General features: G+C 39.9%; 1 protein-coding gene across 8 annotated transcripts in view; it reads right to left on the reverse strand.

Moving 5' to 3' along the window:
* The window catches only part of Lcorl (ligand dependent nuclear receptor corepressor like), a 158366-nt gene extending 139573 nt beyond the window's left edge, over window positions 1–18793 (reverse strand). For all 8 annotated transcript variants that reach the window (XM_041636493.1, XM_041636492.1, XM_041636489.1 and 5 more), the window contains exon 1: window positions 18504–18793. In XM_041636493.1, coding sequence (XP_041492427.1) covers window positions 18504–18657 — 154 coding nt within the window. In that variant the 5' untranslated portion in view covers window positions 18658–18793. The remainder of the gene's footprint in view (window positions 1–18503) is intronic.
* Between the last annotated feature and the right edge of the window lie 215 nt (window positions 18794–19008).

Raw genomic sequence — 19008 nt, forward strand, 5'->3', positions numbered from 1 at the left:
TTTGCTGCTAGCACCAAGCCAGGAAGTCATTTCTTAAAGGAGTCACACCTCTGCTTGCCACTAGCAAATAGAGCCTACCCTTGAAAAAGTAGCTATCAAGAAGCCAAGTTTGGCTCTGTCTTTGTGTGTTTAGAATCCTTTGTATGATGATACGCAAGATATTCGTCAGTATTGCTCAAGGATAGGGTCATTTCAGGTTCCCTATTCTCAACTGACCAAGGAACTAACTGGGGACCTCAGCTTGGGCACCTGGGAGCCCCTCTAGGGTCAGGTCTCTTGCCAACCCTAAAGTGGTTCCCTTAACTAAGAATTGTGGTTCCGTGCTCCCCTGTCCAACCTTCCTTTATCCCAATCCTCCTGCTTTCCCAAGGCCCGACCTCCTTCCCTTCTAACTTTTCTCTCCCCATCTCCCCTTACCCCCAACCCACCCCACCCCAAAATCCCAATTTTCTCCCCGGCAATTTTGTCTACTTCCCTTAGCCAAGAGGATAACTATATGTTTTCCCTTGGGTTCCCCTTCTTACTTAGCTTCTTTAGATTCACCTAGAACCTTCATCTGGTGATGGATGGAGATAGAGACAGAGACCCACACTGGAGCACTGGACTGAGCTCCCAAAGTCCCAATGAGGAGCAGAAGGAGGGAGAACATGAGCAAAGAAGTCGGGACCACGAGGGATGCACCCACCCACTGAGACAGTGGAGCTGATCTATTGAGAGCTCACCAAGACCAGCTGGACTGTGACTGAAAAAGCATGGGATAAAACTGGACTCTCTGAACATGGCGAACTATGAGGGCTGATGAGACGCAAAGGACAATGGCATGGGGGTTTGATCCTACGTAATGTGATGGCTTTGTGGGAGCCCAGCCAGTTTGGATGTTCACCTTCCTAGATATGGACGGAGGTGGGAGGTCCTAGGTCTTACCACAGGGCAGAAAACCCTGACTGCTCTTTGGACTGGAGAGGGAGGGGGAAAGGAGTGGGGGGAGGGGGAGAAGGGTGGGAGGAAGGGGCGTAGGGGGGGAGGAGGGGGAGGGAAATGGGAGGCTGGGTGGAGGTGGAAACTTGTTTTTTTTTTCTCCTTTTCTCAATAAAAAAAATAGCATGTAAAAAAAAATTTAGAATCCTTTTTAAAGCTTTCTCAGGTTTTATGTAGAAATTTCAGCCATACATTGCAACATCATATGCAATCGGATGTTTCTCTCCCACTTGCCTTTTCCCAAATATCCAGCATATGCTTCCCAAATTACCAGACAGAGGCTTATATTAATTGCAAATGTTTGACCAATAGCTCAGGCTTATTGCAAGTTAACTCTTACACTTAAATGAACTCATAATTCTTACTTATATCTAGCCAAATGGCCTGGTACCTTTTCTGAGTATGGCATTCTCATCTTACTTCTCTGCCTTTGCTGGCAACTCTGACTCAGGCCTCCTTCTTCCCATCATTATCAATTTGGTTGCCTTGCCTATAATTACTGCCTCGTTACTGGCAAATCAGCATTTTATTAAACCAATTAGAGTGGCAAATCTTTACCGTGTACACAAGGATTATTCCACAGCAACCAAACACCAATAAAAACAGCCCAGGTAATCCAGCATCCAAAACAGTTTCAAGGCTACTGACTGCAATTTAGCAGAAAACTCTAGTCAAGACTTAACAATTAGGGGCTGGAAAGATGGCTCAGCGGTGAAGAGCATTGCCTGTTCTTCCAAAGGTCCTGAGTTCAATTCCCAGCAACCACATGGTGGCTCACAACCATCTGTAATAAGGTCTGGTGCTCTCTTCTGGCCTGCAGGCATACAATATTGTATACATAATAAATAAATAAATATTAAAAAAGACTTAACAATTATCCATTTTTCTCAAGAATCTCCAAAAGATGTGAAGGCTCCCAAACAACAGGAAGTAGTCTTTAGAACTATGCCCACATTCCCAAAATATGGGTTATAGATATTTATTATCATTTAAGGGGTGGTTGGTTACAGCTTATTATTGGCAATGGTCAAAACCAAAGTTAAACAAAGATTAGATGAAAGGATCCCATTCTAAAAAGGAGAATATAGAAATGATAGGATAAAAGGGTAGATTATTGAATCTACTTTAACCCCCAAAACAGCTATTAATCTTAAATATTTTACATTGGTATAGATTTTGGTCTACTGATACAAATTTAAAGTTAATTTTGTTATAGTGTATGTATATTTTTACTCTTATTTAAGGTATGTTTATGCAGCTCATTTAAAAATGTAATGTATAATTAAGAATACACGTCAATAGTCATCTATAAGAGTCAAACTTGTGTTAGGTATGTTTTGAAGATCATACACAGATATATTTAGATAGATGGTCTTCAAACATTCAAAGTTCTACAGAATATGACATTTAATATATTTAATAACCTAAGGCTTTTCATGATAGTGAGACAGGTCTGTTCCTAGCAGCACCAATCTACTTTAGAGAAGATGATGAGCATTCAAGAAACTCCATGTGGAATCTTATTTTCTTTATGGCAAAACTAGCCAAGTGGGCAAAGAGACTGCCTTTTCCTCAATTGCTGACAATAGTTACTATCCAAACTGAACCAGGACACAAAAAGGTGACTGCCAAACTTTGCCAAGACAAGGTATGACAGTCCTTCAAAATTCTCTGATTCATAGGAAAGTCTGTCAGATATGCTATGCCTATAGGCCAGAGCTGGATGCCCAACATTGCAGAGAAACTTTGGGTGACTGTCCAGGAGTCTAATATCCCTGTCGTTAGGTAACATTTCATCCTTCTTTGATAAAATGTTAAAAGACTTAGATGGAGTTAAAGACTAAACAGTTAAACTAACAGTTTTCCGTAGTTATGATAGAAAGTAAATTAGATACAAAACTTTAGACTCACAAGATAGATAATAGAATATTTTCTCTAATTTTTCCAAATACAAATAGACTAGATATTATAACTGTAGTTCTTACTTGATAACTACTGTGTTGTATATAATTTTACTGTGTTAAAGTTAAAAATCTTCCTTTTTAATTAGACAAAAAGGGGGAAAGCTGTGTAATAGTCCTTCTGTATACTGTGTGAATATGTCACTATGATTGGTTTAATAAACAAGATGACTGGTTAATAGCTGAACATGATAAAATTAGACTGGAAAGTCAAACTGAGAATGATGGGATGAGGAAAGAGCAGAGTCAGAGGGAAGCCTGCCAGATGCCTAGGAAACAGGACATGTATAAAATAAGTCACATAAGTCACATGGCAGCGGGTAGATAATATGGCTTAAAGTGTAAGAGTTACCAGGTAACGTGCCTGCGCAATTAGCTGAGCATTTGTATGGAACCTTAAATCTCATGTCAGTTACTTGGGACTGACAGTTGGGACAGGAAAACTCAGGGTACAGAGGGCTTCTAGAGGTTCTATTAGATCTTGATCTGGTGGTAGTACTTAAGGGAATATGCTCACTTTCTTCACTGAGAAATACACTTATGATCTCTTACTTTTCTTTATGTATTTATATCTGTAAAAGGTTTGCAAGAGTAACAATGGAACAGTTACTGAGAAAACAAAGTCTAGAGGCAGTGTTTGAGAATCTGAGAAGTGTTTAATGTTGCTCAAAAATTATACTTTACTACTCAAGATGACTATAAGGATTAGAAGACCTAATACTGTAAAGCACATATTACACAACCTAAGTAATGGTGGTCAATAGTATGAGCTGCTATGGTCACTATATAACTATTACTGTACTATTCAACTGTTGAAGGAGTTCAGTGTAGAACAATAAAAAAGAAGTAGAGCATTGTAAGGAAGGCAAGTTAAAGCAGGGCTTCCTAAGATATTTTATAAATTTAACCTTTATTTAAAGGTTAATGAGGAACCAGTGAAGCTCTTTACACAGATGGTTGTCCAGTGTCCAAATGGTCAGCCCTGAAAACATATATACAAGTAACATTATGTGGACTGAGGTTATTTTCAGGAATGTGCGTGCATGTGTGTCTATACATGCACATGCATACACACATATGTATATGTGTACATATATATATGTACACACACACACACACACACATATATATATATATATGCAATCAATAATTAGTAAAAAAAAAAGCCATGAATTTGAATGACAGCAGGTAAGGACTCTGTAGGGTCACCAGTGCAGCAAACTAAAAACTAAACTCAATAGATTCTTGCACAAGCAACACCACAGAGAGGTTTGTTAGTACAATCCAAATTAATTTTGTTCAGCCTGCTAAACTGCTATAAATTGTCTCCTAGGGGTATAGAACTGTGCATACATCATTGCTTCTATTTCCCAGAAACAACTCTTGCCCTGTGAATGCTGTGTGTCATTGAATAACTTAATATGATGAAGTCACTTTAGTTTCATTTACTACTTATGGACTGCAAGATTCTAGAAAAGTGTCAAGTTTTTGAAAGCTAATTTTACAGTCAATTTTCATTTTCCATGTGTATGTGAGGGGGGCAGGGGTGTGGTGAGTGTGAGTCGGTGTGTTGATGTCTGCATACAGTATAACTTTCAAGACTTTTCAGAGTGGGATTCTGTACTGTAAAACATTTAGTACTTAAATTATCTTTTTAAAATACAGTTTTATTAGGAAGGGAAAGGGAAAACACCTTTTCTGTTTGAAGTTTTAAAATTTGTTAACAAAGATTATAAAATGTGTATGTTTTCCAATGTTATATGAGATCAAATAAAACAATTCTCTCTGGAATACTAAAATGCTTTTCATAATTAAATTCTGTACATAAATAAATCCTTCAATTTTCTTGGCAAAAATGTAGTTATGAAAACAACCACTAAAATTAGGAAATTATGGACAATCTCTACCAATACAAAAACAATACACAGCATACTGACAATAACAAATTTTGTCCAGTGTTCTTCCTATTGATGCTTCTAGGTATCTTCTCAGCAACCAATATTAAGGCATATGCTTGTGTGGGTTTATAGACACACACTTCTGTATTTGTCTTATCCATACCTAATGAATGAGTTCCTGAAATACCACGTTTCTAAACCAACATTACAGACGGCAATTCAGTATTTTACTTCTCATACAATAAACAATGACAACAACAAAAAACAACCATTTAGCTCCCACTACTTTTTAATATTTATTTACTCAATCAGCCTCCTTATACATATCAACCTCTCATGACTCACTTTCTAGTACTGACAGTCTTGCCATTCATCTTGGTATTACTATTCTAACCCCCACCTGCCCAATATATATAATCTCATCTGTTAAGGCTCCATTCCTCAGATCTGGCACCCTTTTAACAAGTAAAACCTTTATACAAGTATACCTGCTCCTGCCTGACAGCCCATAAAATATCTCCACTAAAATGCCAGCTTACCTCCTATACTGCAGCTCTAATACCTTGTACTTAAAGACACACTTATGATTATATACTGATCTTAGTGTGACACAACTGAAATCCTGCACTCAGATATTTCCCTTGCATGGATGCTTCCTTTCCCCACCTGAGCATCAGTACAACACCAAGCTGTACTTCTAACAGACATCCTCCTGTTCTCCTGCTACTTCCTGGGGTCCTAAGCTCATACAGAGAAGGCTAACTCCTCCTCCAAGTCTATGTCCTCTTCTTACCTTGCTGAGAGGTTTAAACATCTCTTTCTGAGATCAAAAGACCCTCTGCTATGTTGACCACTCTCTTCCAAAGGTACCATACTTCTACACAGGTTCTAATATCTTGCAACAGCATGCTTGCTAATACAGAAATCCATTAACTCAGGTGGCTAACTTCTTCATCCCCTTAGGCTCTTACAGGACATAGCCAGTGTGGACACCTGCTCTTGGTTGGTCTTGTGTGATAGTTCTAGTTCTGAATACTCAGAAGAAAAAGAGAAAGTAGGCACAGAATACCTGATGACATTTTTCAAAAAATAAAAATAAAAAAGGAATCACCAGGAACTAAATTATATTAGCACCTACAATCAAAGCTAAAGAAAACAGTAATTTATTTTTCAAAGTATAGTTATCTTCCAATATCCTTAGAGAACTGGTTTTAAGACCCAGACATTTTATTATTTAGGAAAAAAACAAACTGGTAAAATTTCCCCCAAATATTATGTTTGAATCCATAGATGGGAACACACAATTGGAAGTGGAGGACCAAGTGAACCTCCTTCCACCACTGAGCTCCTGGAGCTGGAGAGAACGCAGCAGTTAAAGCACACACTGCTCTCCCACAGGACCCAAATTCAGTTCCTAGCACCCTCAGCAACTCCAGCTTTAGGGGATGTTTATGGCTTCTATGGACACCTGCACTCATCAGGACATAACTAAAAGGCAAAAATAATCTTAAAAATAAAAGATAACTTCTTCTAAATTTAAACATTCAATTGAAAGTTACAATATAGAAAGAAAAACACCTTTTTCATCTTAATGTGCATTTTTAAAGTATCTTAAATAGTCCTAGCTAAAACTAAATAGTAATATATAAAGAAAAGCAAAGTGCATTCTTTATTAAGAATTTTAAGAACAAGGTTGTTCAGAATACTAGAATTTAAAATTTTTTAAATATCCAGAACATGTAAGTTTTCTTTCTATACAGTAAGATTTGCATTGTTTCTGGTACACTTATCTACAGATACAATCTTTCAAAAAAGTCTTTAAAAACCTGAGTGTGGGGCTGGAGAGATGGCTCAGCAGTTAAGAGCACTGACAGCTCTTCCAGAGGTCCTGAGTTCAATTCCCAGCAACCACATGGTGGCTCACAACATCTGTAATGAGATCTGGTGTTCCCTTCTGACTTGCAGGCATACGTGCAAATAGAACACAGTATACACAATAAAAAAACAAACAAACAAACAAACAAACTCTGAGTGTTACAGGTTTCACAACCTTCCTCCTTTTTCCAGGTTTCTACCAGAAAGGATGCTTCAGGAGTAGGATTTGAACAGGTCAGGGAACCCTGATTGCTCTTCGAGCTGATGAGGGAGGGGGACTTGATCGGGGGGAGGGGGAGGGAAATGGGAGGCGGTGGCGGGGAGGAGGCAGAAATCCTTAATAAATAAATAATTTTTTTTTTTAAAAAAAGAAAGGGACACGACTTCTCTAATGGTTGATTTTAGGAGTCACTGAGCAGACAAAGCCCAATTCTGCCTCTCTGCCTTGGGAGAAAGTCATCCAGAGAACTGAAGCCGGACAAGATGGGGTATACTGCATTCCTGTAAAGCACCTGAAGCCCTATGACTCTATTTTTTTTTTTTTTGATGGGGAAAAAAAAAGATCTGGTTTCTGTCTTTAATTGTTCAATGCAGGAAAAAAAAGCGGGGGAAATGATGCCACCCAAGAGTACTTTGGATATCCAATGTTTTCATTAGTACACTGTAGACTACTCATTTCTCCAGCTGACATAAAATAGCTGATTCAATTGAGTTTCTTAAAACCAAAATAAACAAAAAAGTAAACAAAAAGCCTGAAACTTACCAACAATACATGTTCAAAATAAAAATTAAGCGACATATCTGATCATGCATATTATTACTTATCAACAAAAAAAAATTCAAAAACTCAAATCTCTTCTCAGTCAGGAACAGAACTCTTACTTGTATTCCTGCTCCATGTCCACCCTACACTCAGTGATCCCATGCTAAATATTTTCAGGATATGTTGCTATTTGTGTGTTTGCTTACACTATTCCTCTCAGACTGTTCCATAAGTTGGTTTATATAGCATCTTTGAAACTTTAGAATCAGCAAGCTATGGCTGGCAAGCCAAATTCCCTTGTTTACAAAAATAAATCCTTATTAAACCCAGCCATGTTTATTCATTTTGGTATTGCCTTTGCATTGCAACATCAGAGGTGACTAGCTCCAGCAGAGACCAGATGGCCCTTGGGAATGAACTATCCAGACAGAACCTACCTGTAGCTTGCTCATACTACACTGCGCTTCTCTAGCATATCTATGACTGGATTGGGAGGAAGGCTGCTTCAACCTCCCCACCTGACTACTGTCCTAACTTGGCAAAGCCTAATATTTATTAACCATTCTTTTATAGTTAAAAGATTCTTAATTCTTGTTGTTCCTCAATTCTATGAAACCTGGGTATTTTAGACCTCTCAAGTAATTGTTTCTTCTCTCTTTCCATTAGTTTATACCATATCTAACACCCAGCACCCTTAATCATAGTTCAGTCTTTATAAACAAAATCTAATTACAAACCCACAGTACAAGGTGAGCATTTTAACTTCCAGTTCTTACATAGCACATAAAACAGAACTCCCCCAAAAAGTTCACATTCTTAAGGGGTAAAACTTCTGTTCTTTAATATATTACTATCTTCTCAAAAGAAAAAATTCACTAATACTAAGTACATCTTTATATCTGTTCCCTACTGGAAAAGAGTGTCTTAGAAGTTGTTTTCCACATATGACCAACTCTCTTGCTAGGGTAGAGAGCTTCCTTTTGTTCAGAATGCCTGACAGCTCAGTAGTACTTCCAATAAGTAAGTCTTTCAGTTTAAAGAGTGGAAAGATAAGAAGTATAAAAGTTACTTTTTAATTTTTTAGAAATGCTTTACTTTTTGAGATTATAAAATACATAATTTCCCCTTCCCTTTCCTCCCTCCAAATCTCAAGTACTTCCTACCCTGCTCTCTTTCTAATCGATGGCTTCTTTTTTACTTTGTTGTTGTTGCTGCTGCTGCTATGTATGTGTGAGTTCCTAAATACATAACTACAACCTGCTCAGTCTCTATAATGTTACTTGTAGGCATGTTTAGGGCTAACCATTTGGTACTGAATAAGCAACTGGTGTGTTCTTTCCTGGAAAGGGTTAAGGCCTTGGGAGCTTCCCTCATCCACATTAGCAATGACACCTATTTTTAATCACAGTTTTAAGTCAAAAGCTTCAATACACTTTTTCTTAAGCCAAAAAAGGTAAACATATGAGCAATGACATTACCTCAGTTTCATAAATTTTCCTACAAAAAATGAATTTTGCCTAAGATTATACTGAGAAATACTAAAAAGAATCAGTGTTCTATATAGCTTTTTCTATTTATTAAGACTTAGTTCCTTGTCTGTCAATAGTTTAGTAAAATGAAGACTAATGGACAAAGTTATTCCAATATCCACATCTTGCACACACCCATTAGAGGAGAAAAGGCCAATCTGACTTAATGGAGAAATGTCTCAAGGTATTATTCATAGCTGAAGTTAAATTTTAAAGGTGACTAAGGAGCCAAGGTAAGACGATATGGTTAAAAAGATACCAAAGAATTTGATGTAATCAGTAATAAATAAAATCAGATGAAAAGAGAAGGCTGCTCTAAAGAACCAGTATGAAAGAAATACTCTGATAGTCTATGATTAAATAGTTGAATATGGTGAGGAGCTTTTACTTGATAAAGAGAGACAAATGGGAGACTTAAATGCCTTGTGAACTATGAAATCAAAGCAGCTGCTCAAATAATGATTTACTATGTTTTAAGTTATAAGTTACACCAAAAGGAAGTAAAATCAGTAATGCATCTACTGATATAAACCAGAATCTTATCTCAATTTGCCCAACTGCTTGCACTATCAGAAAAACTAAATCCACGAACTATTTCAAGGAAAGTACTAAATTGGCAGCAGATTAAAGAAAAAACCCAAACATGCAAACGTAAGTAGGATAAGGTATTGCCAACTACAAAAGGAAAGAAGATACAGAAAAAAATGGTTCATTTTATTTTTTAATTTTATAGCAAACACAAAAACTCTTACAAAAATTTTATTTAGCTTTAACTAAGAACAATGTGCTGTTCTTCAAATGCAAAGATAGTATATTTTATTAATTACATTCCTAGTAGTAACAGCCGATTGCATGGGACCCATTACAATTTCTTCTCCAGGTTATGTTACAAATAAAAAAATTTAAAGGATACATTGATTACAGATTTAATGCCAAATCTGTACTGTAATAAGGCTATGTGGGGGCCTCAATATTGTGATAAATGCTAGCCTATATATACAATAGATACTCTTTGACTTATTATAGGATCATAGCTTAGACTTAAATGTGCTCAGGACACTTAAACTGCCAACAGTTATAAAAATCAAAATTCAAAACATATTTTAAAATAATAAAGAGTAGAATATTTCATTTAACTTACTGAATACTATGATAGAAGCACACTGCAAAAGTATCAATTGTTTATGCCAATGAATATGTGAAGCTATGGTTCAAGCTACCACCTGGCGTGTCAAGAATATCATAATACTATGTATTGCTTGTCATAGAAAACAAAATTCAAAATTTAAATGGTATCTGCTAAGTATCACTTTTATGATATTATAATGTGGATAATTTTATGTTTAACCACTCTAAGGGCCATCTATATATCACAAGTAAAGAGTATTATCAAAAAGGAAAGGTATAAACACACACCACACAAAGTAAGCTATTTTAACTGTGAAACTAGATGTACTAATGAAAAACACTTATATAACCAAACAAAACCAAACAAAAAGTACACATCTTTGTTGTCATTCCCAAGACTGCACTGAGACAGAACTAATCACCAAGTAATGAAGGTCAGAGGACTATTGGGACACATACAGCAACTAGTCATTGTGCTGCCAAGTCAGTACAAGGAATACGATTCTGCAGGCTGAGAGATGACTCAGTGGTTAAAAGCAATTATTGCTCTTCCAGAGGAGTTCATGATCTCCTGTAACTCCAGGATTCCACACCCTCCTCAAGCTGCAAAGGGCCCTTTGCACACATGTGGCATAGACTGATAAAGATAATAAATTCAGACAGAAGAAGACACACACATACACGTGTGCATGCACACAAATACATCTTTAAAAAAGACCTGCCTGCAGCCTGCCATGGAAAAAAAACTTGCAAAAAAATTTCAAAATTCATTCATTCATTGGTTTCAAAGACAGGAGAACATTAGTCTGCAAGTATAAAATGATCCAGGAGTACTAAGAATTTAATATTTTGCATACAAAAATTTTCAAGATACTTTTCAACTACTTATCAGCATCACAGATTTTAACTATGCAAGGTATGTGATTAAACGGTATCCCAACTGCCATCACTTAAAATAAATGGATATTATTTTTGCTGGTGCTTGAAACAAGCTGTATAGCCAACACTTTCTGACAGTTGCCCAAACCATATCAATAACCCATCAATACAGATTTCTAAGTTCTCCCATGATTCAGGTGCTAACAATGACAAGGGAGAACTCATGGTAAGATAACAGAAGAGCAGGCAAGAAACCAGAAGGAAGTATCAAATTGACTAAATGGAAAGTGAAAATGGAGTTCATGCTAACAAAAACAACCTCAAGATGATCTAATGTGACAGTGTTTTATTATTATTATGTGTTTTGTTATTAACATAGGTTATTGCTATACAGTCCTGCTCCACTTCCCAAGTGCTGGTGTGACACGTAATGTGTGCATCACTGCACTTGGTGATAAAGAGTTTCTAATGAGACAAGGCCAGTTCAGGCACCCTCTCCTCTACTGCACAAGGACCTAGCTGGGGACATCCCTTTGGACACCTGGGAACCCCTCTAGAGCCAAGTCTCTTCCCAACCCTAAAATGACTCCTTTAATTAAGATATCTTCTTCCCTGCTCCCATATCCACCCTTCCTCCATCTCAACCATCCCGCTCCCCCAAGCTCTCCCCAATCCTTTCCTTCTCCCTTCTCTCTTCTCTTTCCCCCTCTCACTTTCTCCCACCCCTGTGCTTCCAACTTTTGCCCGGCAATTTTGTCTGCTTCCAATTTCCAGGAGGATCTATATATGGTTTTTCTTTGGGTTCACCTTATTATTTAGCTTCTCTAGGATCAATGTCCTTTGTTTATGGCTAGAATCCACTAATGAGTGAGTACATACCATATTCATCTTTTGGGGTCTGGGTTATCTCACTCAGTAAAGTGTTTTCTATTTCCATCCATTTACATGCAAAATTCAAGATGCCATTTTTTTTAACCGCTGAGTAGAACTCCAATGTGTATATGTGCCACACTTTCTTTATCCATTCTTCCATTGAGGGGCACCTAGATTGTTTCCAGGTTCTGGCAATTACAAACAATGCTGCTATGAACATTTTGTAGTATGATTGGGCATCTCTTCGGTATATTCCCAAGAGTGGAATTGCTGGATCCTGAGGTAAGTTGACTCCCAGTTTCCTGAGAAACCGCCACACTGATTTCCAAAGTGGCTGCACAAGTTTGCATTCCCACCAGCAATGGATGAGTGTTCCCCTTACTCCACATCCTCTCCAGCATAGGTTGTCATTGGTGTTTTTGATTTTAGCTATTCGGACAGGTGTAAGATAGTAGAACCTTCATCTGGTGATGGATGGAGATAGAGACAGAGACCCACATTGGATCACTGGACTAAGCTACCAATGTCCAGTTGAAGAGCAGAAAGAGGGAGAAGATGAGCAAGGAAGTCAGGACCGCAAGGGGTGCATCCACCCACTGAGACGGTATGACTGATCTAAGGGGAGCTCACCAAGGCCAGCTGGACTGGGACTGAACAAGCATGTGATCAAACTAAACTCTCTGAATGTGGCTGACAATGGGGGCTGACAATCCAATGATAATGGCACTGGGACTTGATTCTACTGCATGTACTGGCTTCTTGGGATCCTAGTCTGTTTGAATACACACATTCCTAGGCCTGGATGGAGAGGGGAGGGCCTTGGACTTCCCACCGGGCAGGATACCCTGCCCTCTCTAAGGACTGGAGGGGGAGGGATGAGTGAGGGGGAGTAGGAGGGAAATGGGAGGAGGTGGAAATTTTGAATAGTATTATTTATAAAGCAAAAAAAATTAAAAAATAAAGAGTTTCTAATGAGCTACAAACCCATTTCTTCTATCAGTTACCACAGATTCCTTAGAATTTAGAATGGTAAAAAAATGCTATCTTCACACAGAAAGCTAGTACAAAGTTACATGATTCGAAATTCTGTAACACTCTAAAAAGCTATAGAAAACTGGAAATTACAGATCATTTAGACTCTTTGTTTTTACTTTAGTATGCTCCATAATCTTTTTTTTTTAATTACATAGCACCATTTCTACCAAAGCCAACTGACAAAAATCATAAAGCCCAAGCAGAAAAACCATCACCAACAATAATAGGTAGCATTTATTTCGGTGCTTTCTATACAGAAGAAGCATACTAACACAAATCAACAAATTTCTTCTCTAGTAACCTAGCTCTCTCCAAATCATTGATGATACTGAAAAATAAAAGAGAACCTTGTCCATTGACAAATAGTGCCACTAGGTTCCAACTCAGAAGTCTAGTTCTAAAACTTATTTTTTTAATGATCTGTTTGTTCTATACTAATCAAATAAAAGATCTGGGTAAAATATATATTTCTTTATTATGGAGAGTTTTTTTAAGGTAAATGATACCATGGAAATCAAGAAAACTAAACTGCCCAATGAGGTTCACTTGCCATGTGTTGCAGTTAAACAGATATTTCATATTGAAATGTAGTCCAAATGTAAAACACCCAATTCTAAAACATGAATAGTAACCCAACTCCTTAACAATTTCTTCATGGATTAGTAAAAAAGGTACTGTTTTTAATAAAAAGGTAATAGACTACATAAATGTATTTGAATATGGTTATCAGAAGATTTAATATTTCATATTCGACTCAATTATTATTGAACCAGTTTTTGGTTGGGCTGGGTTTTGTTGTTGTTGAGTGTTGGGGTTTTTTTTTGGGGGGGGGGGGTTCGAGACAGGGTTTCTCTGTGTATCTCTGGATGTCCCGGAACTCTGTGTATCAGAGATTCACCTGCCTCTGGCTCCCTGAGTTCTGGGATTAAAGGTGTGTGCCACCATCACCCAGCTTGAACAGTTTTATATAGAAAAGGCACTAGTGTTTTATAGAATGTTTCTAAGCCAATCTTTTCCTTGTTTTACTTTGTGATCTTAAGAAAAATATATATATTTGAAAAAAAAGAAATAGGGACTAAAACAGACCTAAAATCCTCTGCTTAGTTCTGACATCTAAATTCATTTTTTCCTTTAAAAAGGTTGAAGGTCATTTTGGTAAAATAACTAATACTATACCCGGGACAGTAAATACACAAGTGTGGATTATCTTGTTTAGAAGCACAAGTGTACACACACACACACACACACACAGAGAGAGAGAGAGAGAGAGAGAGAGAAACTTTAAATTTAGTATGCCAAAATTTGATAGTCAATATAATTGCAGTAATATATTTTTATCTTTGAATAAGAATTTATGAAATCATACAAAGTATAACTGAATGAGTATCGATCCTTAAAAAGAAGGAACAGGCCAGAATACTGACAGACGTTAAACAACGGCGAGATTCTGATGAGATGGTGGCAATACCCTGTTCTTGACAGAACGAAATTTCTCCTAAGTTGCATATTAATTGCAAAATGGTAAATAATTTTCAAGAAGAAATACAGCAAACAAAACCAAATCTTATGGCTGAGACACACCAACATTATGAACTTCAAGATATGAAGTCCTAGGAAGAATAGAACATTTCTTTATTAGTACTCCTGCCAAAGGCACAACAAACTAATCATGAAAAAACAACAGATTCCAACTAAGGGACATCCTACAAAATAATGCCATGTCGTCTTGTTGCTCTTTTATGTCGAGGTCAAGAAACTAAGAAAAACTGAACAAGTATCCCCAATCAAAAGGGGCTAGAGATACGATAACCATTAATGCATCCCATGATCTTAAGAGTGGATCTTGAACTAGGAGACAGACAGGAGATGGATAGAGAAAACAGATACAATTTGAAAATGAACTATAAAGTAGGTAATAGTGTATGTAGACAGTGTCTTGTTTGGGGAACACCGAAGAGCTTGGGGCTCCAAATTACTCTCAAAATGTGTTCTCTCACTCTCTCTTTCTCTCTGTGAGCATGTGTGTGTGAATTTAGGACAAGAATAACAATACAACAAAATGCAAACAACTGGTTAACACAGGCAAGAGTAAATATTAGTTTCTTATCCTTTAATATTTTAAGATGTAAACTGTACCAAAATAAAATTTTTAGAAAACTGTCCTGTCCCAGATTAATATTATAATTACTTTGCAAGTCTGAATAATGTTTTAAACTGTGTTAATACATTTATTTTATACTATGCTTAACTGTTTTTAATTTTATAAATCATTAGATACTAGTATTATTCCATAAGGACTATGTGAGTGTCATTCTAGTTAGTAGATACTAATAACATACTCTATAAAATATGTGACAGTGGGATAAATCCGGACTAGCTGAACATAGCGGACAATGAGGAATACTGAGAATTCAAGAACAATTGCAGTGGGTTTTTGATCCTACTGCACGTACTGGCTTTGTGGGAGCCTAGGCAGTTTGGATGCTCACCTTACTAGACCTGGATAGAGGTGGGCAGTCCTTGGGCTTCCCACAGGGCAGGGAACCCTGATTGTTCTTCGAGCAGATGAGGGAGGGGGACTTGATCGGGGGAGGGGGAGGGAAATGGGAAGCGGTTGCGGGGACGAGGCAGAAATCCTTAATAAATAATTTAAATAAAAAAATAAAAAATAAAATAAAAAAAAAATAAAATATGTGACAGTCTATTAATGCTCAGTATAATTGTGAATACTAGGATAACAGTACAATATCCAATATGCATGCAAGCATTGGTTACATGAGGATACTCAAAATCATACTCTAGTATAGGAAAACTATAAAACAAACGTCCATTATTAACAGAGAAAGCTTGAAGGACACTTCTCCAATCTAAAACAAAACTAGGAATGAATCAGAGGAGTAAATCTAGGACAAATACATGAGTTTTATAATTATAAAGGAAAGTAAATATTTTTCTAGATGGATTCAAACATATTCCCTTCTCAATTACTATCATCATTCATTAACAGTAAATATAATTTTCTTCCCAAAATTTTCAAATATACATGTCAAAAGATGAATCATATTTGTTTAAGTAGTTAAGCGAAGAAGAGAAATTTCAAGAAACTTCATTATAGATTCAATATTAATAAGTTGTACAACCTGAAGATACTTAGGATTTCCAACTCTCACTGAAAACCAAGACTTTTGAATGACTGGTTTTCTCAAAAGCCAAGAGAATATTTGACAAAAAAGTATTTCAAGCAATAAGAGCACGGACCACTCAATAAAGAAATGTACACATTTACACATCTACACCTGTATATATCTCACACTCATACATATAAAGGACAGGAAACGTTTTTTTCTGCAAAGTACACATCAAAAACAATGAAATTTAACACCTATTCACACAATTAAACATGACACCAAAAAAAAAATAAAATAAAAAATAAACCCAACCAACAGGTGCGCATCCTATTTAGAAGGGTTTTGCTACTTAAAAATAACAGTGACAAAGCAATATATGAGATGGATCTCAGTAGGTCTCTCGACAAAGAACTGGGGCTGTGTGAAACAATTCTCAAAGGATGGCTGTTGCCCAGGAAAACAGTATTTTCATATGTGGTATATGATATATACATAATTGTGTATATCATTGAAAGGGTAATAATACAGATTACATATAAGGTATTCAAAAAAAACTAACTTCACTTCCCGTTAAATTAATTTGTCTCAATTAAAATTTGACTTTCAAAAGTACATGCATCGTTGTGATTCAAAACCATACTTAAATGTAATCAAAGACACAAGCTGAGAAAAACATCCTCACATTCTGTATAACAAAACTCGGCCACGGTCACCTTTAAATCACTGTGCGCCTTATCAAAACTTAACACAGTAAAGCAGGGAGCTTAGGAGTGCAATGCTGTCAGTGCTAGTTGTTGGACTCCACCGGAATGAAGTCGACAATTTCTAGGCGGATTTTCAACCGAACAGATACTCGCATGGAAACTGTCAAAACCGGTCCACTTTGCACTCACGAAGTACAAAGTATCAACACATTCAGTATGAGGTGTTGGTCTTTTGTTTAGTTTTTGCAACTACCTCCCCCCATAACTTTGTCACAGATCACACCAAAATTCTATAGAGGTGATACAAAACAGTAAACTGCTTAAACATCACCGAAATGTTCCTAAATCAGTCTCACCCCCTCTCTTTCCCTATACATCCTACTCTGTACGGCACTGAAATTGCCTCTGGCTTAATCTATTTGATCTTTTTCACTAGTGAAAACAAGACGACAGACAGTCCTGAAGGCTCGAGCCCAGGGGTGGGGTAGGGGGACAGGGCGCGAGGTGGCGCAAGAACAGATGAAAACAAGGTAGGAGAGTTGTCTTCACTAGGAACTGAACCTACTCCTCAACTCCCAATACTGACACTTACTCTCAGCAGAAAAAGACACCGACGCTACTCCTAACACCCAGCAGCCTCCCTTCCCACCGCGTCCCCTCAAATGCTACCCTGTGACCCCTGCCGGGGCACACGCCCAGCAGCCCCCTCGACCCGGGTTAGCCCCTCTACTGCACTGAACCAACCTGCTGGGTAACAGCTGAGGGGACACGTCTCACTCGGGGTGGGGAAAAGCGGGGACCGCAACGAGGTAGGGAGTCCCAGGACTTCCCGCTACCCAGAGCGGCACGCTGAATGACAGCCCGGAGCGCGGAAGTTTGAAGCAAAAAACCAGTCAGACCCCACCGAATCGGAAAACTGAATGGCATTAACACTGGAATGGGAGGTGAGGAGGGCGATGCGCGTCCATCACATGACAGCGAAAGAGGACCAGAGACGTCGGGGCGTCCTCAAGGAAAAGGGGAGAGGGGGCGCGGCACGGGGAGGGTGCCGTCGTCATAGCAACACCCCCCATCCGTCCAGACTTCCAAAGAGGGAGGAAGAACTTCAAATCCCAACCGTCAGCGCTCGAGCGGCTCCTTCTTAAAGGGGTACACACAGATCCGAGGCCGCGCGCGAGAGGGCAGAGGCGGCCGCCCCCCCGCCCCTCGGGCGCCGCCCCCATCGACCCTCGGCCCTCGGCGGCCCCCGCCCCGTGAGCGCCCCGCAACCCCCAGGTCGGGCGTCCCGGGAACTCGGCAGCTTCTGCCCGTCCAGCCCCCCGGCGGCAAGAAGGGGGTGTGTGTGCGTCCGGCGGGGGGCGCGGACCGGCCCGCCGCCTTTGGGTCCCCTCGGCCCCGGCGGAGAGCCGCGGTGACAGGGGGGACGGGCGGGTGGCAAGACGGACGCCGCGGAGTTTCTGGGCAGCGCGAGCCGGGGCGGACTGCTTTCGCGGGGAGCTCGGAGGAGAGGGGTCCGAACTAACAGTTCCTCGGGAGCCCGGAGGCGGGCAGGCGGGCGGCCGGGCGCGGACCGCGCCGGGCAGGGAGCCCCGAGACAAAAGGCGCCGCCGGGGCCGCCGCGCCGCCGCCGCCGCTCCCATTGCTCCCCATTGAACTGACCCGAACCGGAGCTCCAACTACACCCCTCTGCCACAAACTCCTCGGGCAGCCGCACCGCGGCGCCGAGCCCGGCCCGGCCCGTGTCTCTCTTACCTACACAGTGCATGAGGCGGTGGCGCCAAGAGTCGAGTTCCCGCCGGAATCCTCTCCTCTCCGCCGCGCACCGAGGGCTCCGGCACTGAGCGGCAGCGGCGGCGGCGGCGGCAGCAGCGGCGGCAGCGGCCATTCTCTCTCTTCCCTTGTCCATCTGCGTCCCGCGTCACGCGCCCTCATTTACATACGAGCGGCGCAGGCACGAGGCAGGGGCGCGAGCCCTCGGCGCGAGCCCCGGAGCGCGCGCCCCCCGGAGGGGGGTTGATTGACACGTGTCACTACCTTCCCTCTGCCGCCCTCCCCCTCCCCCCTCCCACCGCTCCCTCAGGGAGAGGCGGGGAGGGAGCGCGGAGAGAAGGAAGCAACCTGCCGCTTCCGCTGACCCCGCCCCCTTCCCTATCCACTCCCTTCCCCTCCTCCCGCCGGAGTTTACTCAGGCGAGCCATACCGCTCCCGCCGGCCGCGAAAACCCTGAGCGGGAGCGAGAAACCCCGAGGCCAGCCAG

The sequence above is a fragment of the Microtus oregoni genome, unplaced genomic scaffold, assembly GCF_018167655.1.
Source record: "Microtus oregoni isolate MIOR12 unplaced genomic scaffold, Mior012 000049F_ref0000343, whole genome shotgun sequence".
NCBI lineage: Eukaryota > Metazoa > Chordata > Mammalia > Rodentia > Cricetidae > Microtus > Microtus oregoni.